Raw genomic sequence first — 26,005 nt, 5'->3', positions numbered from 1 at the left:
TGGATGTAATAGTGACGTCAAAATCATGCGCCTGTTGATGTTGTGCTCTGGTGTTTGCGAGCGACTAGAATTTTTGCCAAATTGCGAATTAAATTGCCATTTAATAGACATCAGACGCTTAACATTGTATTTTAACAACCTGTTTTCGTACTCCTGTGTAAAGGCTGTAAATCGGAGTCGGTAAGACTACAATTCAGATGAAGTATTGAAGTGACAGCTTTCCAATATGACCGCTGTGGACGTGGAAGATGAGAGTATTCTGGCTTCAATATTTAAAGACAGCTTTCCAGACAACTGGAGAGACAACCCCGACTTCGCAGCCTACTTGTCAGAGCTCAGTTCGTTTGGCGTGGAGAAATTAAACCGTGAACCGGAGCGGTTGGCGGAGGAGAGGGCGCAGATACTGCAGCAGACCCGGGAGCTCGCCTTCTCCAACTACAAGACGTTCATCCGCACCGCGGACTGCACCGAGGAGATTTACCGAGACTTTGGCCGTGTGGAAAGCAGTGTTTCCAAACTCCTCGACAAGTTGCCCAGCTTCGGTGAAAAATGCAGGTTAGTGGTAAAGTTAACCAAATACTCTTTGTCGTTTTGACATGTCCTGTTATTTACGTGATAGTGCCCGAGAAACCGGTGTTTGGAGGATATATTGGCACAGGTGTTAGGTCGACAATCTCCCCCTTGCCAGAACCCCCCTTTCTAATTTCCTTAATTTTGTGGCTACAGTCAAATACTTAATATAGAACAAGCTTCACGTCAGGATAGACAACCGAAATGAATAATTATTATATTAAACATAGAGGAGAGAGTAAAATGTTGGCAAGCAATAAACATTTCAGAACAACTATGACCGAATTATTATCCTTACACTTTCAAAAATACTAGTCGAATAAGACATGGGAGAGATGACGTATTTTGGCAAAGAGATTTATTTATAGACTAATACAAAATCAGTTGCGGGTTTAGATACGGTCGACGTGGGCAGCCGCCCAGGGCCGCATCTTGCCGGGGGCGACGGGGGCGGGCGCTGAAGGGGGGTTCACCCAGGGCGGCATACAAGCCAGAACACCACAAACACTTGAAACAAATAGCCAAACCGAAAACTGCAGACAGAAATGCTTTCTGCTACTAAAATCAGTGAAATGTAGGTTAAACTGACAACGGAGTGAAGAGCAGAAATCTCAACTAGCAAGTCGCAGCAGTGAAGAACGGGAAGGGGGGGGGATTCTGGCAGGGGGGAGATTTTCGGCACAACACCGGCAAACCGTGCCAACGTATCCTCCAAACACCGGTTTCGTGGGCATTATCACTTCTATGTAACGTGTTACCATCATATTCAAATAATATTTTCATTAAACTGTATTTTGATGAATTTATTCGTACTATTTCATCCTTCCACAATATGACGTTAGTCCCGACATATAGAGGGTTGTTACCCAGCTGGCTGGTCGTTCATTCTATCAGCTCAGCCAACTTGCAGCCAGAACGGCCAACTTGCGGCCAGAACGGCCAACTTTCGGCCAACTTGCGGCCAGAACGGCCAACTCACGGCCAATTTGCGGCCAGAACGGCCAATCATGCCAACTCTAGCCTGAGTTCCAGTCTGTTTGTGTTATCATGCCAACTCCTTGTCACTTATTGTCATGTTTGGCTTGACAAGGACAGCAATATACTGCCCAGACAGCAATATACTTGGCAAGAGCACAAACCGACTGGTACCGGGGTCACATCTATCTGGAACAAACATCCTGGTACCGGGCTCACGTCTGTCTAGAACAAAAAGACTGGTACCGGGCTCACGTCTGTCTAGAACAAACAGACTGGTACCGGGCTCACGTCTATCTAGAACAAACAGACTGGTACCGGGCTCACGTCTGTCTAGAACAAACAGACTGGTACCGGGCTCACGTCTGTCTAGAACAAAAAGACTGGTACCGGGCTCACGTCTGTCTAGAACAGACAGACTGGTACCGGGCTCACGTCTATCTAGAATCAACAGACTGGTACCGGGCTCACGTCTGTCTAGAACAAACAGACTGGTACCGGGCTCACGTCTATCTAGAACAAACAGACTGGTACCGGGCTCACGTCTATCTAGAACAAACAGACTGGTACCGGGCTCACGTCTGTCTAGAACCAACACTAGATCTCGTTGAATGTTACTGTTCCATGAACTGTTATAACAGTGTTTATTACGAACTGTTATAACAGTGTTTATTACGGACTGTTATAACAGTGTGTATTACGGACTGTTATAACAGTGTGTGTTATGGACTGTTATAACAGTGTGTGTTATGGACTGTTATAACAGTGTGTGTTATGGACTGTTATAACAGTGTGTGTTATGGACTGTTATAACAGTGTGTGTTATGGACTGTTATAACAGTGTGTGTTATGGACTGTTATAACAGTGTGTGTTATGGACTGTTATAACAGTGTGTGTTATGGACTGTTATAACAGTGTGTGTTATGGACTGTTATAACAGTGTGTGTTATGGACTGTTATAACAGTGTGTGTTATGGACTGTTATAACAGTGTGTGTTATGGACTGTTATAAGTGTGTGTTATGGACTGTTATAACAGTGTGTGTTATGGACTGTTATAACAGTGTGTGTTATGGACTGTTATAAGTGTTATGGACTGTTATAACAGTGTTATGGACTGTTAACAGTGTTTATTATGGACTGTTATAACAGTGTTTATTATGACGGACTGCTGACATGATGAAGAACCTGTTGGTGTCTATCCTCTCCTTTAGGGGTTTTGTGAAGGAGGCGGAGGACATCGGGGTGAGCCGGAGGATGAACAGCCTGACTCTGAACCGCCACACAGAGATCCTGGAGATCTTAGAGATACCTCAGCTGATGGACACCTGCGTCCGGAATGGCTACTACGAGGAGGCTCTGGAACTGGCGGCCTACGTCAAGAGACTGGAGAAGAAGCACTCGTCTCTACCTGTCATCCAGGTATTAATGCTCCAACTACCACTTCCTGCTTACACAGCTAGGAGTTACAGATCGTACCACTTCCTGTTTACACAGCTAGGAGTTACAGATCGTACCACTTCCTGTTTACACAGCTAGGAGTTACAGATCGTACCACTTCCTGTTTACACAGCTAGGAGTTACAGATCGTACCACTTCCTGTTTACACAGCTAGGAGTTACAGATCGTACCACTTCCTGTTTACACAGCTAGGAGTTACAGATCGTACCACTTCCTGTTTACACAGCTAGGAGTTACAGATCGTACCACTTCCTGCTTACACAGCTAGGAGTTACAGATCGTACCACTTCCTGCTTACACAGCTAGGAGTTACAGATCGTACCACTTCCTGCTTACACAGCTAGGAGTTACAGATCGTACCACTTCCTGCTTACACAGCTAGGAGTTACAGATCGTACCACTTCCTGTTTACACAGCTAGGAGTTACAGATCGTACCACTTCCTTATTATATAAATTTTGTCTACACTCAGTCTGACAAACTATGTGGTAGATCTAGAAATACCTCTTGTCTTAACACTGTAACAGTGTGATTCTCTGACCTCTGACCTGTGTGTCTTCTTCAGGGCATCGTCCAGGAGGTGCGTCAGTCAGCTCAGCTCATGCTGAACCAGTTGTTACAGCAACTACGTAGCAACTCCCAACTTCCTGTGTGCCTGCGTGTGATTGGCTACCTGCGCAGGATGGACGTGTTCACGGAGGCGGAGCTACGGGTCAAGTTCCTGCAGGCGCGGGGCAGCTGGCTCCATTCCATCCTGTCCACTGTCCCTGATGAGGACCCTTACGGCCACGTCACCAAGACCATCGAGGCGTGTCGCGTGTGTAACCTGGCTTCAGTTATCTAGCGGTGGAATGAAGGACGAGGAAACAGGAATGATGCTCCACTCCCCCCCTATTCTCTGACATGTCCTTCCTCTGTTCCAGGTACATCTGTTTGACATCATCACCCAGTACAGAGCCATCTTCTCTGACGAGGACCCCCTGCTGTCTCCCGGTGACACAACGATTCATTTAATTTAAGGCTGAATTATTTGATACGATTTACAATTTTCATAAATATTAAGATTATACACAACAATAATTATTTTAAAGACGTATTTACAAATATACAGTACATATGTTCTGGAAAAGCCCGTCAGTACAGGTCAATAGTCCAACTGAAGTGTCAGGTCACTGGCTGGGCAGCCTTGTGATGTACGGTGTCTTGTGTTGAAAGGTGGTCCGGGCCAGGCGGTGAACGAAGGGGCCATCTTCCACGGCTGGGTGGTGCAGCAGGTGTCTGAGTTCCTGGTGACCCTGGATCGAGACCTCCAGAGGGGGGTGGGAGGACGCCTGGACTCCCTGCTGGGACAGTGCATGTACTTCGGCCTGTCCTTCAGCCGCGTTGGGGCAGACTTCCGCGGCCAGCTGGCCCCGATGTTCCAGCGCGTGGCGGCCGAGACCTTCCGTCAAGCTGTAGAGGAAGCCGTGGAGACGTTCCGGGACGACATGAACCTGTATACTCTGATCTCTCTCCCCTCTATGCTGGCTGGGGGCTCCATGCCAGGTACCGTCCAGCCCCCCAGTACCCAGCCAGGCACCCTCCAGCCCCCCATGGCTCTGCTGGATTTCCCTCCTCTGGCCTGCTTCCTCAACAACATCTTGACGGCCTTCAACGACCTCAGGCTCTGTTGTCCCCTCGGTCTGGCCCAGCAGGTGACCGAGTATCTGGAGGACGCCCTGGTTAAGGTAACGAACGCCTGTCTGTCTCTGCTGACGCTACACTACGTCTGCTGCTAAAGTTACCATATTGACACGTCTAGGCTGTCCCAGGTTCTCTCTAGACACGGTTCCCCCCTCCCCTCAGACTCTCCCCAGGCCCCCCCCCCTCAGACTCTCCCCAGGTCCCCCCTCCCCCTCCCCTCAGGTCCCCCCTCCCCTCAGACCCCCCCCTCCCCTCAGGTCCCCCCTCCCTCCCCTCAGGTCCCCCCTCCCTCCCCTCAGACTCTCCCCAGGTCCCCCCTCCCTCCCCTCAGACTTTCCCCAGGTCCCCCCTCCCTCCCCTCAGACTCTCCCCAGGTCCCCCCTCCCTCCCCTCAGACTCTCCCCAGGTCCCCCCTCCCTCCCCTCAGACTCTCCCCAGGTCCCCCCTCCCTCCCCTCAGACTCTCCCCAGGTCCCCCCTCCCTCCCCTCAGACTCTCCCCAGGTCCCCCCTCCCTCCCCTCAGACTCTCCCCAGGTCCCCCCTCCCTCCCCTCAGACTCTCCCCAGGTCCCCCCTCCCTCCCCTCAGACTCTCCCCAGGTCCCCCCTCCCTCCCCTCAGACTCTCCCCAGGTTCCCCCTCCCTCCCCTCAGACTCTCCCCAGGTCCCCCCTCCCCTCAGACTCTCCCCAGGTCCCCCCTCCCTCCCTCAGACTCTCCCCAGGTCCCCCTTCCCCTCAGACTCTCCCCAGGTCCCCCCTCCCTCCCTCAGACTCTCCCCAGGTCCCCCCTCCCTCCCTCAGACTCTCCCCAGGTCCCCCCCTCCCCTCAGACTCTCCCCAGGTCCCCCCTCCCCTCAGACTCTCCCCAGGTCCCCCCCTCCCTTCAGACTCTCCCCAGGTCCCCCCTCCCCTCACTCTCCCCAGGTCCCCCCTCCCCCTCAGACTCTCCCCAGGTCCCCCCTCCCTCCCCTCAGGTTCCCCCCCCCCCCAGACTCTCCCCAGGTCCCCCCTCCCTCCCTCAGACTCTCCCCAGGTCCCCCCCTCCCCTCAGACTCTCCCCAGGTCCCCCCTCCCCTCAGACTCTCCCCAGGTCCCCCCTCCCCTCACTCTCCCCAGGTCCCCCCTCCCCCTCAGACTCTCCCCAGGTCCCCCCTCCCCTCCCCAGCCCCCCCTCACCTCACTCTCCCCAATCCCCCCCCCTCACTCTCCCCAATCCCCCCCCTCACTCTCCCCAGGTCCCCCCCCCCAGACTCTCCCCAGGTCCCCCCTCCCCTCCCCCCAGACTCTCCCCAGCCCCCCCTCACCTCAGACTCTCCCCAACCCCCCCCCTCAGACTCTCCCCAGGTCCCCCCCCCCCAGACTCTCCCCAGGTCCCCCCTCCCTCAGACTGGTTGTATTGACTTCCTCTCCCCTCCCCAGGTCACCAAGCTGATCGTGGCGTTCCACCGGGCTGAAGAGACGGCCTTCAGCGACCGAGAGAAGGACCTGTTTGTCCAATTCTGCTGTTCCTTCGCTGAGGACATGGTTCCTTTCCTCAACCGCTGTCTGCAGGTCCTGTTCCCCCCAGCACAGCTCTCTGTCATACTGGGTAAATACTCTGTCACGTCCCCCCCAGCACAGATCTCTGTCATACTGGGTAAATACTCTGTCACGTCCCCCCCAGCACAGATCTCTGTCATACTGGGTAAATACTCTGTCACGTCCCCCCCCCCCAGCACAGCTCTCTGTCATACTGGGTAAATACTCTGTCATGTCCCCCCCCAGCACAGTTCTCTGTCATACTGGGTAAATACTCTGTCATGTGTCCCCCCCAGCACAGCTCTCTGTCATACTGGGTAAATACTCTGTCATGTCCCCCCCCCAGCACAGCTCTCTGACATACTGGGTAAATACTCTGTCATGTCCCCCCCAGCACAGCTCTCTGTCATACTGGGTAAATACTCTGTCACGTCCCCCCCCCCCAGCACAGCTCTCTGTCATACTGGGTAAATACTCTGTCATGTCCCCCCCCAGCACAGTTCTCTGTCATACTGGGTAAATACTCTGTCATGTGTCCCCCCCAGCACAGCTCTCTGTCATACTGGGTAAATACTCTGTCATGTCCCCCCCCCAGCACAGCTCTCTGTCATACTGGGTAAATACTCTGTCATGTCCCCCCCAGCACAGCTCTCTGTCATACTGGGTAAATACTCTGTCACGTTCCCCCCCCCCAGCACAGCTCTCTGTCATACTGGGTAAATACTCTGTCACGTCCCCCCCAGCACAGTTCTCTGGGTAAATACTCTGTCACGTCCCCCACGACAACCTCTCTGGTAATGTGAAACATCCACAGTAACAACCTCTATAGTCATGTGAAACATCCACAGTAACAACCTGTATAGTAATGTGAACATCCACAGTAACAACCTGTATAGTAATGTGAACATCCACAGTAACAACCTCTATAGTAATGTGAAACATCCACAGTAACAACCTCTATAGTAATGTGAAACATCCACAGTAACAACCTCTATAGTAATGTGAAACATCCACAGTAACAACCTCTATAGTAATGTGAAACATCCACAGTAACAACCTCTATAGTAATGTGAAACATCCACAGTTACAACCTCTATAGTAATGTGAAACATCCACAGTAACAACCTCTATAGTAATGTGAAACATCCACAGTAACAACCTCTATAGTAATGTGAAACATCCACAGTAACAACCTCTATAGTAATGTGAAACATCCACAGTAACAACCTCTATAGTAATGTGAAACATCCACAGTAACAACCTGTATAGTAATGTGAAACATCCACAGTAACAACCTGTATAGTAATGTGAACATCCACAGTAACAACCTGTATAGTAATGTGAACATCCACAGTAACAACCTCTATAGTAATGTGAACATCCACAGCAACAACCTGTATAGTAATGTGAACATCCACAGTAACAACCTCTATAGTAATGTGAAACATCCACAGTAACAACCTCTATAGTAATGTGAAACATCCACAGTAACAACCTGTATAGTAATGTGACACATCCACAGTAACAACCTCTATAGTAATGTGACACATCCACAGTAACAACCTCTATAGTAATGTGAAACATCCACAGTAACAACCTCTATAGTAATGTGAAACATCCACAGTAACAACCTCTATAGTAATGTGAAACATCCACAGTAACAACCTCTATAGTAATGTGAACATCCACAGTAACAACCTCTATAGTAATGTGAAACATCCACAGTAACAACCTGTATAGTAATGTGAACATCCACAGTAACAACCTCTATAGTAATGTGAACATCCACAGTAACAACCTCTATAGTAATGTGAAACATCCACAGTAACAACCTCTATAGTAATGTGAACATCCACAGTAACAACCTCTATAGTAATGTGAACATCCACAGTAACAACCTCTATAGTAATGTGAACATCCACAGTAACAGCCTCTATAGTAATGTGAAACATCCACAGTAACAACCTCTATAGTAATGTGAACATCCACAGTAACAACCTCTATAGTAATGTGAACATCCACAGTAACAACCTCTATAGTAATGTGAACATCCACAGTAACAGCCTCTATAGTAATGTGAAACATCCACAGTAACAACCTGTATAGTAATGTGAAACATCCACAGTAACAACCTCTATAGTAATGTGAACATCCACAGTAACAACCTGTATAGTAATGTGAACATCCACAGTAACAACCTGTATAGTAATGTGAACATCCACAGTAACAACCTCTATAGTAATGTGAACATCCACAGTAACAGCCTCTATAGTAATGTGAACATCCACAGTAACAACCTCTATAGTAATGTGAAACATCCACAGTAACAACCTGTATAGTAATGTGAAACATCCACAGTAACAACCTGTATAGTAATGTGAAACATCCACAGTAACAACCTGTATAGTAATGTGAAACATCCACAGTAACAACCTGTATAGTAATGTGAAACATCCACAGTAACAACCTCTATAGTAATGTGAACATCCACAGTAACAGCCTCTATAGTAATGTGAACATCCACAGTAACAACCTCTATAGTAATGTGAACATCCACAGTAACAACCTCTATAGTAATGTGAAACACCCACAGTAACAACCTCTATAGTAATGTGAAACATCCACAGTAACAACCTCTATAGTAATGTGAACATCCACAGTAACAACCTGTATAGTAATGTGAACATCCACAGTAACAACCTGTATAGTAATGTGAACATCCACAGTAACAACCTCTATAGTAATGTGACACATCCACAGTAAACCTGTATAGTAATGTGAAACATCCACAGTAACAACCTGTATAGTAATGTGAAACATCCACAGTAACAACCTCTATAGTAATGTGAAACATCCACAGTAACAACCTGTATAGTAATGTGAACATCCACAGTAACAACCTCTATAGTCATGTGAACATCCACAGTAACAACCTGTATAGTAATGCGAACATCCACAGTAACAACCTCTATAGTAATGTGAAACATCCACAGTAACAACCTCTATAGTAATGTGAAACATCCACAGTAACAACCTCTATAGTAATGTGAAACATCCACAGTAACAACCTCTATAGTAATGTGAACATCCACAGTAACAACCTGTATAGTAATGTGAAACATCCCCAGTAACAGCCTCTATGGTAATGTGAACATCCACAGTAACAACCTCTATGGTAATGTGAACATCCACAGTAACAACCTCTATAGTAATGTGAAACATCCACAGTAACAACCTGTATAGTAATGCGAAACATCCACAGTAACAACCTCTATAGTAATGTGAACATCCACAGTAACAACCTCTATAGTAATGTGAAACATCCACAGTAACAACCTGTATAGTAATGTGAAACATCCACAGTAACAACCTGTATAGTAATGTGAACATCCACAGTAACAACCTGTATAGTAATGTGAACATCCACAGTAACAACCTGTATAGTAATGTGAACATCCACAGTAACAACCTGTATAGTAATGTGAAACATCCACAGTAACAACCTCTATAGTAATGTGAACATCCACAGTAACAACCTCTATAGTAATGTGAACATCCACAGTAACAACCTCTATAGTAATGTGAACATCCACAGTAACAACCTCTATAGTAATGTGAACATCCACAGTAACAACCTCTATAGTAATGTGAAACATCCACAGTAACAACCTGTATAGTAATGTGAAACATCCACAGTAACAACCTGTATAGTAATGTGAAACATCCACAGTAACAACCTGTATAGTAATGTGAAACATCCACAGTAACAACCTGTATAGTAATGTGAAACATCCACAGTAACAACCTGTATAGTAATGTGAACATCCACAGTAACAACCTGTATAGTAATGTGAACATCCACAGTAACAACCTCTATAGTAATGTGAAACATCCACAGTAACAACCTCTATAGTAATGTGAAACATCCACAGTAACAACCTCTATAGTAATGTGAACATCCACAGTAACAACCTCTATAGTAATGTGAACATCCACAGTAACAACCTCTATAGTAATGTGAACATCCACAGTAACAACCTCTATAGTAATGTGAACATCCACAGTAACAACCTCTATAGTAATGTGAAACATCCACAGTAACAACCTGTATAGTAATGTGAACATCCACAGTAACAACCTCTATAGTAATGTGAACATCCACAGTAACAACCTCTATAGTAATGTGAAACATCCACAGTAACAACCTCTATAGTAATGTGAACATCCACAGTAACAACCTGTATAGTAATGTGAAACATCCACAGTAACAACCTCTATAGTAATGTGAACATCCACAGTAACAACCTCTATAGTAATGTGAACATCCACAGTAACAACCTCTATAGTAATGTGAACATCCACAGTAACAGCCTCTATAGTAATGTGAAACATCCACAGTAACAACCTGTATAGTAATGTGAAACATCCACAGTAACAACCTGTATAGTAATGTGAACATCCACAGTAACAACCTCTATAGTAATGTGAACATCCACAGTAACAACCTCTATAGTAATGTGAACATCCACAGTAACAGCCTCTATAGTAATGTGAACATCCACAGTAACAGCCTGTATTGTAATGTGAAACATCCACAGTAACAGCCTGTATAGTAATGTGAAACATCCACAGTAACAACCTGTATAGTAATGTGAAACATCCACAGTAACAACCTGTATAGTAATGTGAAACATCCACAGTAACAACCTGTATAGTAATGTGAAACATCCACAGTAACAACCTCTATAGTAATGTGAACATCCACAGTAACAGCCTCTATAGTAATGTGAACATCCACAGTAACAGCCTCTATAGTAATGTGAACATCCACAGTAACAACCTCTATAGTAATGTGAAACATCCACAGTAACAACCTCTATAGTAATGTGAAACATCCACAGTAACAACCTCTATAGTAATGTGAACATCCACAGTAACAACCTCTATAGTAATGTGAAACATCCACAGTAACAACCTCTATAGTAATGTGAACATCCACAGTAACAACCTCTATAGTAATGTGAACATCCACAGTAACAACCTGTATAGTAATGTGAACATCCACAGTAACAACCTCTATAGTAATGTGACACATCCACAGTAACAACCTGTATAGTAATGTGAAACATCCACAGTAACAACCTCTATAGTAATGTGAACATCCACAGTAACAACCTCTATAGTAATGTGAAACATCCACAGTAACAACCTCTATAGTAATGTGAAACATCCACAGTAACAACCTGTATAGTAATGTGAAACATCCACAGTAACAACCTCTATAGTAATGTGAAACATCCACAGTAACCTGTATAGTAATGTGAAACATCCACAGTAACAACCTGTATAGTAATGTGAACATCCACAGTAACAACCTCTATAGTAATGTGAAACATCCACAGTAACAACCTCTATAGTAATGTGAAACATCCACAGTAACAACCTGTATAGTAATGTGAAACATCCACAGTAACAACCTGTATAGTAATGTGAAACATCCACAGTAACAACCTCTATAGTAATGTGAACATCCACAGTAACAGCCTCTATAGTAATGTGAACATCCACAGTAACAACCTCTATAGTAATGTGAACATCCACAGTAACAACCTCTATAGTAATGTGAAACATCCACAGTAACAACCTCTATAGTAATGTGAACATCCACAGTAACAACCTCTATAGTAATGTGAAACATCCACAGTAACAACCTCTATAGTAATGTGAAACATCCACAGTAACAACCTGTATAGTAATGTGAAACATCCACAGTAACAACCTCTATAGTAATGTGAAACATCCACAGTAACCTGTATAGTAATGTGAAACATCCACAGTAACAACCTGTATAGTAATGTGAACATCCACAGTAACAACCTCTATAGTAATGTGAAACATCCACAGTAACAACCTCTATAGTAATGTGAAACATCCACAGTAACAACCTGTATAGTAATGTGAAACATCCACAGTAACAACCTGTATAGTAATGTGAAACATCCACAGTAACAACCTCTATAGTAATGTGAACATCCACAGTAACAGCCTCTATAGTAATGTGAACATCCACAGTAACAACCTCTATAGTAATGTGAACATCCACAGTAACAGCCTCTATAGTAATGTGAAACATCCACAGTAACAGCCTCTATAGTAATGTGAAACATCCACAGTAACAACCTCTATAGTAATGTGAACATCCACAGTAACAACCTCTATAGTAATGTGAAACATCCACAGTAACAACCTCTATAGTAATGTGAACATCCACAGTAACAACCTCTATAGTAATGTGAACATCCACAGTAACAACCTCTATAGTAATGTGAACATCCACAGTAACAACCTGTATAGTAATGTGAACATCCACAGTAACAACCTGTATAGTAATGTGACACATCCACAGTAACAACCTGTATAGTAATGTGACACATCCACAGTAACAACCTGTATAGTAATGTGAAACATCCACAGTAACAACCTCTATAGTCATGTGAAACATCCACAGTAACAACCTCTATAGTCATGTGAAACATCCACAGTAACAACCTGTATAGTCATGTGAACATCCACAGTAACAACCTCTATAGTCATGTGAACATCCACAGTAACAACCTGTATAGTAATGCGAACATCCACAGTAACAACCTCTATAGTAATGTGAAACATCCACAGTAACAACCTCTATAGTAATGTGAAACATCCACAGTAACAACCTCTATAGTAATGTGAAACATCCACAGTAACAACCTCTATAGTAATGTGAAACATCCACAGTAACAACCTGTATAGTAATGTGAAACATCCCCAGTAACAGCCTCTATGGTAATGTGAAACATCCCCAGTAACAGCCTCTATGGTAATGTGAACATCCACAGTAACAACCTCTATGGTAATGTGAACATCCACAGTAACAACCTCTATAGTAATGCGAAACATCCACAGTAACAACCTGTATAGTAATGCGAAACATCCACAGTAACAACCTCTATAGTAATGTGAAACATCCACAGTAACAACCTGTATAGTAATGTGAAACATCCACAGTAACAACCTCTATAGTAATGTGAAACATCCACAGTAACAACCTGTATAGTAATGTGAACATCCACAGTAACAACCTGTATAGTAATGTGAACATCCACAGTAACAACCTGTATAGTAATGTGAACATCCACAGTAACAACCTGTATAGTAATGTGAACATCCACAGTAACAACCTGTATAGTAATGTGAACATCCACAGTAACAACCTCTATGCTAATGTGAAACATCCACAGTAACAACCTCTATAGTCATGTGAACATCCACAGTAACAACCTCTATAGTCATGTGAAACATCCACAGTAACAACCTCTATAGTCATGTGAAACATCCACAGTAACAACCTCTATAGTCATGTGAAACATCCACAGTAACAACCTCTATAGTCATGTGAAACATCCACAGTAACAACCTCTATAGTCATGTGAAACATCCACAGTAACAACCTCTATAGTCATGTGAAACATCCACAGTAACAACCTGTATAGTCATGTGTGAAACATCCACAGTAACAACCTCTATAGTCATGTGAAACATCCACAGTAACAACCTCTATAGTCATGTGAAACATCCACAGTAACAACCTCTATAGTCATGTGAAACATCCACAGTAACAACCTGTATAGTCATGTGTGAAACATCCACAGTAACAACCTCTATAGTCATGTGAAACATCCACAGTAACAACCTCTAGAGTCATGTGAAACATCCACAGTAACAACCTCTAGAGTCATGTGAAACATCCACAGTAACAACCTCTATAGTCATGTGAAACATCCACAGTAACAACCTCTATAGTCATGTGAAACATCCACAGTAACAACCTGTATAGTCATGTGTGAAACATCCACAGTAACAACCTCTATAGTCATGTGAAACATCCACAGTAACAACCTCTATGGTAATGTGAAACATCCACAGTAACAACCTCTATGGTAATGTGAAACATCCACAGTAACAACCTCTATAGTCATGTGAAACATCCACAGTAACCACCTCTATAGTCATGTGAAACATCCACAGTAACAACCTCTATAGTAATGTGAAACATCCACAGTAACAACCTCTATAGTCATGTGAAACATGGGTTTTGTCCTCCAGGTGTCCCTCCAACTCAAGTCCACCAGTACAGCAGTCTGGGTTGTATTGACGTGAGTCCAGTCCTGGAGCCTCTGGCGTTTGTTCTTCCCAAGAGGGAGACGGTGACTCCGATGGTAGAAGACCTCAGTCTTGAGCTGGACGGTCTCACCACAGCTGATCCTCAACCGACACTTCCTGTTGACAACCTGGGACTTCCTGGTCTTGAACCGATAGCAGGCCCGGAACCTGTAGAGGAGGATCCCATGGTCTCATCCACCATATCTACTGAGTTTGTGTCCGAGACAGGTCTGACCTCTGACCCTGAACTGGAAGCCATTTTGAATGACCCTAACCCTGTACTGGACGACCCAGAGAGACCAAGGGCTGACAGCCACCGTGAAGTACAGGACGACCCTGAGTTGGAGGCCATACTGAATCCCCCAAAGCCTGTACTGACCGCCCCAGAACATAACCCAGTCCTAGAGCCTGTACTGACCGCCCCAGAACATAACCCAGTCCTAGAGCCTGTACTGACCTCCCCAGAACATAACCCAGTCCCAGAGCCTGTACTGACCTCCCCAGAACATAACCCAGTCCTAGAGCCTGTACTGACCGCCCCAGAACATAACCCAGTCCTAGAGCCTGAGGTAAACAGTGAGCCATCAGAGCCTGAGGTAAACCCAGAAGTAGCAGAGAGTTAACCCTCAGGAGTGTTGGCTAGGTAGACTAACAATAGCCTTGAATCTCAGTTAATAAGCATTTTGACTAGTTCATTTAACAATTTACCCTTTCCTGGAATGTTTCCAATGCTTTAGCTTGTATATACTGCCATCTAATCTGGGTATGACTGGTTGGAGAATGTGCTTAACTATGTAATACATTTTAAAATAGTTTATTTCTACTGTAAGATGGATGTTCATGATTAAAATATATCCAAAACTGAAATGTCTTCAAACTGTGTTTTAATTAGGGGCATCAAAAAATGTCAGAGCAGGTTTCATACACAAGCCTAGAAAGTGCAAATACCTTCAGGCTTTTACAAACTTGGTAGTTACCGTATAACATTATTCGAACATGGAATTCATTAAGTTTAACCTTTTTTTAAAAATTGTAATTTTATACAAAAACATCAGTATTAAATCCAGCTATCTTCACTGTTCAGTTGCTGGGATTTCTGTTTAGTGGAACTTGTGTAGAAGATGGTTTCAGATTCTTCAAGATGGCTTCCGCCTCTTCAAGATGGCTTCTTCAACATTTCTTCTTGCGGGCAGCGTTGGGGTTGGCCCTCCTCCGCCCCCCTCCGCCAGCTCCGTCTGTGATGTGCAGGTTGGCAGAGCGGCTGTAGATGTCGTGGTCAGAGAAAGGTGAGCCGCCCCCGGCCAGGTAGTCTGGGTTTAAGACGTCCGTCTTCTGGCGGGCCTTACGGGACACACGCTGCTGGGGGAAGCGCTGGTCCTCCACCAGGTGGGGGTTGCTGCCGTGTTTGCCCCCTTGTGGCAGGGGCAGGGAGTACTACGGGGAACAGAGAGTACATTAGTCTGCCCCCTTGTGGCAGGGAGTACTACGGGGAACAGAGAGCGTACATTAGTCTGCCCCCTTGTGGCAGGGGCAGGGAGTACTACGGGGAACAGAGAGTACATTAGTCTGCCCCCTTGTGGCAGGGGCAGGGAGTACTACGGGGAACAGAGAGTACATTAGTCTGCCCCCTTGTGGCAGGGGCAGGGAGTACTACGGGGAACAGAGAGTACATTAGTCTGCCCCCTTGTGGCAGGGGCAGGGAGTACTACGGGGAACAGAGAGTACATTAGTCTGCCCCCTTGTGGCAGGGAGTACTACGGAGAACAGAGAGCGTACATTAGTCTGCCCCCTTGTGGCAGGGAGTACTACGGAGAACAGAGAGCGTACATTAGTCTGCCCCCTTGTGGCAGGGAGTACTACGGGGAACAGAGTACATTACTCTGCCCCCTTGTGGCAGGGGCAGGGAGTACTACGGAGAACAGAGAGTACATTAGTCTGCCCCCTTGTGGCAGGGGCAGGGAGTACTACGGGGAACAGAGAGTACATTAGTCTGCCCCCTTGTGGCAGGGAGTACTACGGAGAACAGAGAGTACATTAGTCTGCCCCCTTGTGGCAGGGGCAGGGAGTACTACGGGGAACAGAGAGAGTACATTAGTCTGCCCCCTTGTGGCAGGGGCAGGGAGTACTACGGAGAACAGAGAGAGTACATTAGTCTGCCCCCTTGTGGCAGGGGCAGGGAGTACTACGGGGAACAGAGAGCGTACATTAGTCTGCCCCCTTGTGGCAGGGAGTACTACGGGGAACAGAGAGCGTACATTAGTCTGCCCCCTTGTGGCAGGGAGTACTACGGGGAACAGAGAGCGTACATTAGTCTGCCCCCTTGTGGCAGGGAGTACTACGGGGAACAGAGAGCGTACATTAGTCTGCCCCCTTGTGGCAGGGAGTACTACGGGGAACAGAGAGAGTACATTAGTCTGCCCCCTTGTGGCAGGGGCAGGGAGTACTACGGGGAACAGAGAGAGTACATTAGTCTGCCCCCTTGTGGCAGGGAGTACTACGGGGAACAGAGAGCGTACATTAGTCTGCCCCCTTGTGGCAGGGAGTACTACGGGGAACAGAGAGCGTACATTAGTCTGCCCCCTTGTGGCAGGGAGTACTACGGGGAACAGAGCGTACATTAGTCTGCCCCCTTGTGGCAGGGAGTACTACGGGGAACAGAGCGTACATTAGTCTGCCCCCTTGGGGCAGGGAGTACTACGGGGAACAGAGCGTACATTAGTCTGCCCCCTTGTGGCAGGGAGTACTACGGGGAACAGAGCGTACATTAGTCTGCCCCCTTGTGGCAGGGAGTACTACGGGGAACAGAGAGAGTACATTAGTCTGCCCCCTTGTGGCAGGGAGTACTACGGGGAACAGAGCGTACATTAGTCTGCCCCCTTGTGGCAGGGAGTACTACGGGGAACAGAGAGCGTACATTAGTCTGCCCCCTTGTGGCAGGGAGTACTACGGGGAACAGAGCGTACATTAGTCTGCCCCCTTGTGGCAGGGAGTACTACGGGGAACAGAGCGTACATTAGTCTGCCCCCTTGTGGCAGGGAGTACTACGGGGAACAGAGAGCGTACATTAGTCTGCCCCCTTGTGGCAGGGAGTACTACGGGGAACAGAGAGCGTACATTAGTCTGCCCCCTTGTGGCAGGGAGTACTACGGGGAACAGAGCGTACATTAGTCTGCCCCCTTGTGGCAGGGAGTACTACGGGGAACAGAGCGTACATTAGTCTGCCCCAGGTACTACGGGGAACAGAGAGCGTACATTAGTCTGCCCCCTTGTGGCAGGGGCAGGGAGTACTACGGGGAACAGAGAGCGTACATTAGTCTGCCCCCTTGTGGCAGGGAGTACTACGGGGAACAGAGAGCGTACATTAGTCTGCCCCCTTGTGGCAGGGAGTACTACGGGGAACAGAGAGAGCGTACATTGGGGGGAAACGGGGGGGTCTAGTGGTTAGAGCGTTGGACTAGTAACCAGCAGGTAGTCTAGTGGTTAGAGCGTTGGACTAGTAACCAGCAGGTAGCCTAGTGGTTAGAGCGTTGGACTAGTAACCAGCAGGTAGACTAGTGGTTAGAGTGTTGGACTAGTAACTGAAAGGTTTACCTAGTCAGTTTCCCTCAAATGACTTGGTTTCCCCCCAACTGACTGGGTATCCCCCCCGTTTCCCCCCAACCGACTGGGTATCCTCCCCGTTTCCCCCCCAACCGACTGGGTATCCCCCCCAACCGACTGGGTATCCCCCCCAACCGACTGGGTATCCCCCCCCAACCGACTGGGTATCCCCCCCCAACCGACTGGGTATCCCCCCCCAACCGACTGGGTATCCCCCCCCAACCGACTGGGTATCCCCCCCCAACCGACTGGGTATCTCCCGTTTCCCCCCAACCGACTGGGTATCCCCCCCGTTTCCCCCCCAACCGACTGGGTATCCCCCCCGTTTCCCCCCAACCGACTGGGTATCCCCCCCGTTTCCCCCCAACTGACTTACCCTGTTCCCTTTGGGGTTGATAATGTTTCCTACGATGTGGGTCTGGGCCTGGTACCAATCCATCCACTTACCCTGTTCCCTTTGGGGTTGATAATGTTTCCTACCACAGTATGATGTGGGTCTGGGCCTGGTACCAATCCATCCACTTACCCTGTTCCCTTTGGGGTTGATAATGTTTCCTACCACAGTATGATGTGGGTCTGGGCCTGGTACCAATCCATCCACTTACCCTCTTCCCTTTGGGGTTGATAATGTTTCCTACCACAGTATGATGTGGGTCTGGTTTGGGCCTGGTACCAATCCATCCACTTACCCTGTTTCCTTTGGGGTTGATAATGTTTCCTACCACAGTATGATGTGGGTCTGGGCCTGGTACCAATCCATCCACTTACCCTGTTTCCTTTGGGGTTGATAATGTTTCCTACCACAGTATGATGTGGGTCTGGTTTGGGCCTGGTACCAATCCATCCACTTACCCTGTTCCCTTTGGGGTTGATAATGTTTCCTACCACAGTGTGATGTGGGTCTGGTCTGGTACCAATTCATCCACTTACCCTCTTCCCTTTGGGGTTGAGCACTTTGGGGTTCTTTGAGAGATGCATCTGGATGCTTCCGTCCTCGCTGACTGTCACGGCCACCTTCTTCAGCGTTCTGTTGCCACAGTGTGGACAGAACACCTTATTCATGTTGGTGGTGGTCCTACGACAAGGAGAAGACCAGACCGTTTAATTAAACCTCTTAACCTTATTCATGTTGGTGGTGGTCCTACGACAAAGAGAAGGCCAGACCGTTTAATTAAACCTCTTAACCTTATTCATGTTGGTGGTGGTCCTACGACAAAGAGAAGGCCAGACCGTTTAATTAAACCTCTTAACCTTATTCATGTTGGTGGTGGTCCTACGACAAAGAGAAGACCAGACCGTTTAATTAAACCTCTTAACCTTATTCATATTGGTGGTGGTCCTACGACAAAGAGAAGACCAGACCGTTTAATTAAACCTCTTAACCTTATTCATGTTGGTGGTGGTCCTACGACAAGGAGAAGACCAGACCGTTTAATTAAACCTCTTAACCTTATTCATGTTGGTGGTGGTCCTACGACAAAGAGAAGACCAGACCGTTTAATTAAACCTCTTAACTTCTCTAGGGTAGGGGGCAGCATTCGGAATTTTGGATGAAATGCATGCCAAAATTAAACTGCCTGCTTCTCGGGCCCAGAAGATATGATATGCATTTAACTGGCAGATTTGGGTAGAAAACACTCTAAAGTTTCCAAAACTGTTAGAATAGTGTCTGTGAGTATAACAGAACTGATTTGGCAGGCGAAAACCTGAGAAAAATCCATTCGGGAAGTCATTTTTTGGGGGGTTTTGTAGTTTTCTATTCAATGCCATTACAGTATCCATTGACTTAGGACTCAAATTGCAGTTCCTATGCCTTCCACTAGATGTCAACAGTCTTTAGAAATTGTTTCAGGCTTGTATTCTGAAAAATGAAGAAGTAAGAGCAGTCTCAATGAGTGGACCCTAAAGTGTCACAGAGCTTTTTAATGCGCGAGACCGAGAGAGTGCCTTTCTTGTTTACCTTTTATATTGACGACGTTATTGTCCGGTTGAGATATTATCAATTATTTAGGCTAAAAACAACCTGAAGATTGAATATAAACATCATTTGACATGTTTCCATGAATTTTACGGATACTATTTGGATTTTTGTCTTCCTGTTTTGACTGCGTTTGAGCCTGTGGATTACTGAAGAAAACACGCGAACAAAACGGAGGTTTTTGGATATAAAGAGACTTTATCAAACAAAAGGAACATTTATTGAGTAAATGAATGTCTGCTGAGTGCAACCATATGAAGATCATCAAAGGTAAGGGATTAATTCTATCTCTATTTCTGACTTGTGTAACTGTTCTACTTTGCTGGCTACTGTTTGTAATGATTTGTGTAGTGGGCTATGTTCTCAAATAATCATAAGGTATGCTTTCGCCGTAAAGCATTTTTTAAATCTGACACCGTGGTTGGATTCACAAGAAGTTAATCTTTAAACCTATGTAAAATATGTTTTGTTTTCTGAATTTTTATAATGAGTATTTCTGTATTTGAATTTGGCGCCCAGCAGTTTCACTGGCTGTTGAAGAGGTGGGATGCTACCGTCTCACGTGCCCAAGAGTTGTTAAACGCTGTAACTGTTTTAAAGACCAAGGTTGAGTATAAGTTTCCTCATATTTAAAAAGTTGTCTAATTACTAAACTGGTCCTGGTGACATCAACGGCTGGGTTTTCTTTTGGTTTTTATTTAGTGCTAAAAGGAGGTACTCACTTGAAACAGGCGTGACATCGCAGGATGTAATTCCTGGCCTGCTTGATGAGCATCCCATTCACAGAGAGGACATGGAGCCCGATCTGAATCAGGACGTTCTGTTGAACAAAATCCGTTTCGGTCAACAGTCCGACCAACTGAATGATTCTGAATGTAGAATCTAAAAATGGGTCTCAACAGAACTTAATCAACTGTAAATATCAACGTCAACTGTTACCACTCACAGTGACGTAGACAAAGATGAGTTTGCCGAACTATTCCGAGTTCATTTAACCAGAATCTTAAGTCCCAAATGGCAACCCAATTCCCTATTATAGTGTACTACTTATGCACTACCTATGGGCCCTGGTTAGTAGTGCACTATCAAGGGAATAGGGGTCCGTTTGGGCCTCGGTACCTGCATAGCGAAGTCGGTGGTGAGACACGCCACTTTAATGTCCGCAGGCGACGCCCAGATCCCCGTCTCCATCTGAACCTGTTTAATGTTGCTAGGGGTGATCCAACCTCCGCCATCCTCCTCCTCATCTTCCTCCTCCTCCTCCTCCTCTGACCCACTGCCGTGCTCCTCTGACCCGGTCCCGGTCTCAGGTTCTGTGTGGACCGTGTCCGCTGCTCCGTCTGATATTGACAGGTCCTGAATGTCCTGCAGGTAAATAACAAGGACCACATCATCAGCACCGACAATTATTCAGAGAGAAAGGTGATTCATTGTGAATCGCATGTCTGACGACTGCGTGTCAATCTGTCCAATGTTTTAAACGTTTCCATCACATGGTTCAATCCCTCAACAACTGCAGTAGGACAGGAACCCTGATGACGTGTTGCTCAGAGGTCAACTGCAGTAGGACAGGAACCCTGATGACAGGTTGCTCAGAGGTCAACTGCAGTAGGACAGGAACCCTGATGACGTGTTGCTCAGAGGTCAACTGCAGTAGGACAGGAACCCTGATGACGTGTTGCTCAGAGGTCAACTGCAGTAGGACAGGAACCCTGATGACGTGTTGCTCAGAGGTCAACTGCAGTAGGACAGGAACCCTGATGACGTGTTGCTCAGAGGTCAACTGCAGTAGGACAGGAACCCTGATGACGTGTTGCTCAGAGGTCAACTGCAGTAGGACAGGAACCCTGATGACAGGTCAGAGGTAGTGTGTTCTACTCACCACTAGTTCCAGCAGGTCAGAGGTCGTGTGTGTTCTACTCACCACTAGTTCCAGCAGGTCAGAGGTCGTGTGTGTTCTACTCACCACTAGATCCAGCAGGTCAGTGTCGAAGCAGGGCAGAGGGTTCCTCCAGAACTGGAAGCTGTTGTACTCTGCGATCTCTGGAGGGTTATAGCTGTGCTGTGTCTGTGCTGCTGGCGTCTGTGCTGCTGGCCTCTGTCTGCCACTGAACAGCCCATCAGCTGGCCTCTGGACCATGGAGGAGGAGAGGAGAACTCTTAACTACTATTGTAGATGTTGACAAAAGTGGTTGATTTGTACTAATGATCATCCCACATGGTTCCCCATCCCACATGGTTGTTCTAGATGATTTTTTAGGTTGTTAATTTACTCAGTCTCATCTCAACATGCATCCGGATCAGTACTCTGGATCAGTACTCCGGATCAATACTCTGGATCAGTATTACGGATCAGTACTCTGGATCAGGACTACGGATCAGAACTCCGTCTCACATCTCAACATGCATCCGGATCAGTACTCTGGATCAGTACTCTGGATCAGTACTACAGACCAGTACTCTGGTTAACAACAGAGTTGATGTCATTGTTTTGGACTGTACCTTAGAGGGGAAGTGGAATCCTGCCACGCCGACGGGAGCCTCTGGATGTCTCCTTGTACTGGATACCTGGACCTGACCACAGACGACATGTCAGTGATGTGGACCCACTGGACCTGACCACAGACGACATGTCAATGATGTGGACCCACTGGACCTGACCACAGACGACATGTCAATGATGTGGACCCACTGGACCTGACCACAGACGACATGTCAATGATGTGGACTCACTGGACCTGACCACAGACGACATGTCAATGATGTGGACCCACTGGACCTGACCACAGACGACATGTCAATGATGTGGACCCACTGGACCTGACCACAGACGACATGTCAGTGATGTGGACCCACTGGACCTGACCACAGACGACATGTCAATGATGTGGACCCACTGGACCTGACCACAGACGACATGTCAGTGATGTGGACCCACTGGACCTGACCACAGACGACATGTCAGTGATGTGGACCCACTGGACCACTTACATCAAGTCAAAGTTTATTTACACAATGTGACTAGTCCGGGTAGCCAGGCTGCCAGAGGCTACTTAGGGTTCTGTGCGTTAACTAGTCCCTTTAACTGGCTGTGTCCCACATGGAACCCTATTCCCTATATAGTGCACTACTTTAGACCAGAGCCCTATAGAACCCTATTCCCTATATAGTGCACTACTTTAGACCAGAGCCCTATGGCTCCCTATTCCCTATATAGTGCACTACTTTAGACCAGAGCCCTATGGCACCCTATTCCCTATGTAGTGCACTACTTTAGACCAGAGCCCTATGGCACCCTATTCCCTATGTAGTGCACTACTTTAGACCAGAGCCCTATGGCACCCTATTCCCTATATAGTGCACTACTTTAGACCAGAGCCCTATGGCACCCTATTCCCTATGTAGTGCACTACTTTAGATCAGAGCCCTATGGCACCCTATTCCCTATGTAGTGCACTACTTTAGACCAGAGCCCTATGGCACCCTATTCCCTACGTAGTGCAGAAAGGGAATATGGTTCCATTTGGGGTCTCATTGATCACTGTCTTACCTTGACCTCAGGTTCTTTCCTCAGGTGGTCCGTCCCAACGTGTTCCCTCTCCAGCTGGTATGTCAGAGCCAACACCTTGATGTCTGTGGCAGATAGGCTGGGGTAGTCTCCAGTCTTCTTGGAGAACTCGGTCACTCAACACAGACAGCAACACTCAGTACCGGCGTTACAATTCATGACAATATGTTCAGTACCACCAACAACTATAGAAGTGCTGCTGGAGATGCAGAGAGTGTCTACAAAAACAAATATCCAGTACGACAAATCAAACAAATGTGTCATTTAAAAAACCTTAGCTACCTAATCTGATGTCCTCTGGGTACGGCTCTTTGAAGTTGAGTTTATATGGGAGGACTGACAGACTCCTCCGCGTTGGCTTGTCTCTAATTTCCTCTACTACGTCCTTCAGGGTGTAGATATTCTTCCCGATTTCCTAGAAAATAAACATATATAAATAGATATATATACAGCAATGTATAAATGATAATATACGCAGCTACATGATGTTGATGTGGCCATTTAAACAGGATGAACCACGTTAACTAGCTATCCAGACCTGACATCAAGCACGCAGTTTGTGATAAAAGGTTATTCACATGAAATACTTCTGATCCCGGGGGACGTAACACCTGAAGAACATCGCAACTGATATGTGATGAAGTTTAAACCTCACCTGAAGAGGAGCTTTCTTTAGAAATCCTCCCGCATCTACGACAACATGTTCCACCATGGTAGCAGCCATCTTGGATAGCGACGTCCGCAGCATCATCACGCAGCATCACCCAACCAACCAATCAGAAGACAGGAAGTAGTTCTCGCGTTGTCCGTGATTTGAGAGACAAGGGGCGTGGTGTGACGTCTTGTTGGTGTTGTTGCGGGAGAGGAAGATGGCGGCTCGCTGGAGTAGTGAGACTGTGGTCGTGGAATTGCGAGACGCGCAGGTACTTGAGTAAAACAGGGTTTAATTCAGAGGTGGGGACATGTAGCTAGCTAATGCGCAATGTGATGCCAAAGAGATGTATAACTTTCCCCTTCTGTCTGTGGTGTTGTCATGCTGTTCCTAGTGGAAAACAGTGGGAGCTGTTATCTTTCTGAGTAGTCAGAGAGTACCTGCAATGTGTCACAGTTAAATGATGTCACACTCAGTCGCAGGACTGTTGAAGTTTTGTTTCAACAGGTCAAATGTACCAGATCACACATCCAGTGTACAGACATTGTTTTGTTTCATCAGGTCAAACGCACCAGATCACACATCCAGTGTACAGACATTGTTCCACCAGATCACACATCCAGTGTACAGACATTGTTCCGTGCACAAGTTCTCTCAGCAATATTTAGCATGAAAACAAATACAAGCAAAACGTGCTCACTGCTGACTCAGTACCGTAACACCCTGTATATAGCCTCCACATTGACTCTGTACCGTAACACCCTGTATATAGCCTCCACATTGACTCTGTACCGTAACACCCTGTATATAGCCTCCACATTGACTCTGTACCAGTACCCCCCTGTATATAGCCTCCACATTGACTCTGTACCGGTACCCCCCTGTATATAGCCTCCACATTGACTCTGTACCGTAACACCCTGTATATAGCCTCCACATTGACTCTGTACCGGTACCCCCTGTATATAGCCTCCACATTGACTCTGTACCGTAACACCCTGTATATAGCCTCCACATTGACTCTGTACCGTAACACCCTGTATATAGCCTCCACATTGACTCTGTACCGGTACCCCCCTGTATATAGCCTCCACATTGACTCTGTACCGTAACACCCTGTATATAGCCTCCACATTGACTCTGTACCGTAACACCCTGTATATAGCCTCCACATTGACTCTGTACCGGTACCCCCTGTATATAGCCTCCATATTGACTCTGTACCGGTACCCGCCTGTATATAGCCTCCACATTGACTCTGTACCGTAATACTCTGTATATAGCCTCCATATTGACTCTGTACCGGTACCCCCTGTATATAGCCTCCACATTGACTCTGTACCGTAACACCCTGTATATAGCCTCCACATTGACTCTGTACCGTAACACCCTGTATATAGTCTCCACATTGACTCTGTACCGGTACCCCCTGTATATAGTCTCCACATTGACTCTGTACCGTAACACCCTGTATATAGCCTCCACATTGACTCTGTACCGTAACACCCTGTATATAGTCTCCACATTGACTCTGTACCGTAACACCCTGTATATAGCATCCACATTGACTCTGTACCGCAATACCCTGTATATAGTCTCCACATTGACTCTGTACCGGTACCCCCTGTATATAGTCTCCACATTGACTCTGTACCGGTACCCCCTGTATATAGTCTCCACATTGACTCTGTACCGTAACACCCTGTATATAGCCTCCACATTGACTCTGTACCGGTACCCCCTGTATATAGCCTCCACATTGACTCTGTACCGTAACACCCTGTATATAGCCTCCACATT

General features: G+C 46.5%; 3 protein-coding genes across 6 annotated transcripts in view; 2 read left to right on the top strand and 1 right to left on the bottom strand.

Moving 5' to 3' along the window:
• Positions 1 to 37: 37 nt before the first annotated feature.
• On the top strand, positions 38 to 15,274 carry LOC139575418 (conserved oligomeric Golgi complex subunit 8-like). Its single transcript, XM_071400366.1, has 7 exons — positions 38 to 555; positions 2,760 to 2,967; positions 3,571 to 3,822; positions 3,929 to 3,998; positions 4,221 to 4,732; positions 6,107 to 6,275; positions 14,351 to 15,274. Exons 1-7 carry the CDS (start codon positions 227 to 229, stop codon positions 15,028 to 15,030), a joined length of 2,220 nt encoding a protein of 739 aa, XP_071256467.1. The 5' UTR covers positions 38 to 226; the 3' UTR covers positions 15,031 to 15,274.
• On the bottom strand, positions 15,275 to 24,363 carry LOC139575422 (RNA-binding protein NOB1-like). Of its 2 annotated transcripts, XM_071400373.1 has the most exons (10): positions 24,209 to 24,363; positions 23,836 to 23,968; positions 23,536 to 23,669; positions 22,488 to 22,559; positions 21,952 to 22,116; positions 21,105 to 21,350; positions 20,708 to 20,805; positions 19,325 to 19,346; positions 18,938 to 19,060; positions 15,275 to 15,841 (listed from the first exon to the last, which is right to left on the bottom strand). In XM_071400373.1, exons 1-10 carry the CDS (start codon positions 24,302 to 24,304, stop codon positions 15,578 to 15,580), a joined length of 1,353 nt encoding a protein of 450 aa, XP_071256474.1. In that variant the 5' UTR covers positions 24,305 to 24,363; the 3' UTR covers positions 15,275 to 15,577. The 2 variants fall into 2 exon arrangements, with proteins under 2 accessions (XP_071256474.1, XP_071256473.1); XM_071400372.1 differs by lacking the exon at positions 19,325 to 19,346 and having other exon boundaries at positions 18,938 to 19,082.
• LOC139575416 (GATOR2 complex protein WDR59-like) overlaps positions 24,344 to 26,005 on the top strand; it is an 83,495-nt gene continuing 81,833 nt past the window's right edge. For all 3 annotated transcript variants that reach the window (XM_071400364.1, XM_071400363.1, XM_071400365.1), the window contains exon 1: positions 24,344 to 24,476. In XM_071400364.1, coding sequence (XP_071256465.1) covers positions 24,423 to 24,476 — 54 coding nt within the window. In that variant the 5' untranslated portion in view covers positions 24,344 to 24,422. The remainder of the gene's footprint in view (positions 24,477 to 26,005) is intronic.

The sequence above is a fragment of the Salvelinus alpinus genome, chromosome 5 (genome assembly GCF_045679555.1).
Source record: "Salvelinus alpinus chromosome 5, SLU_Salpinus.1, whole genome shotgun sequence".
Classification (NCBI taxonomy): domain Eukaryota; kingdom Metazoa; phylum Chordata; class Actinopteri; order Salmoniformes; family Salmonidae; genus Salvelinus; species Salvelinus alpinus.
The sequence above is the reverse complement of the archived record's forward strand: the minus strand, read 5'-3'. Positions and strand labels throughout refer to the sequence as shown.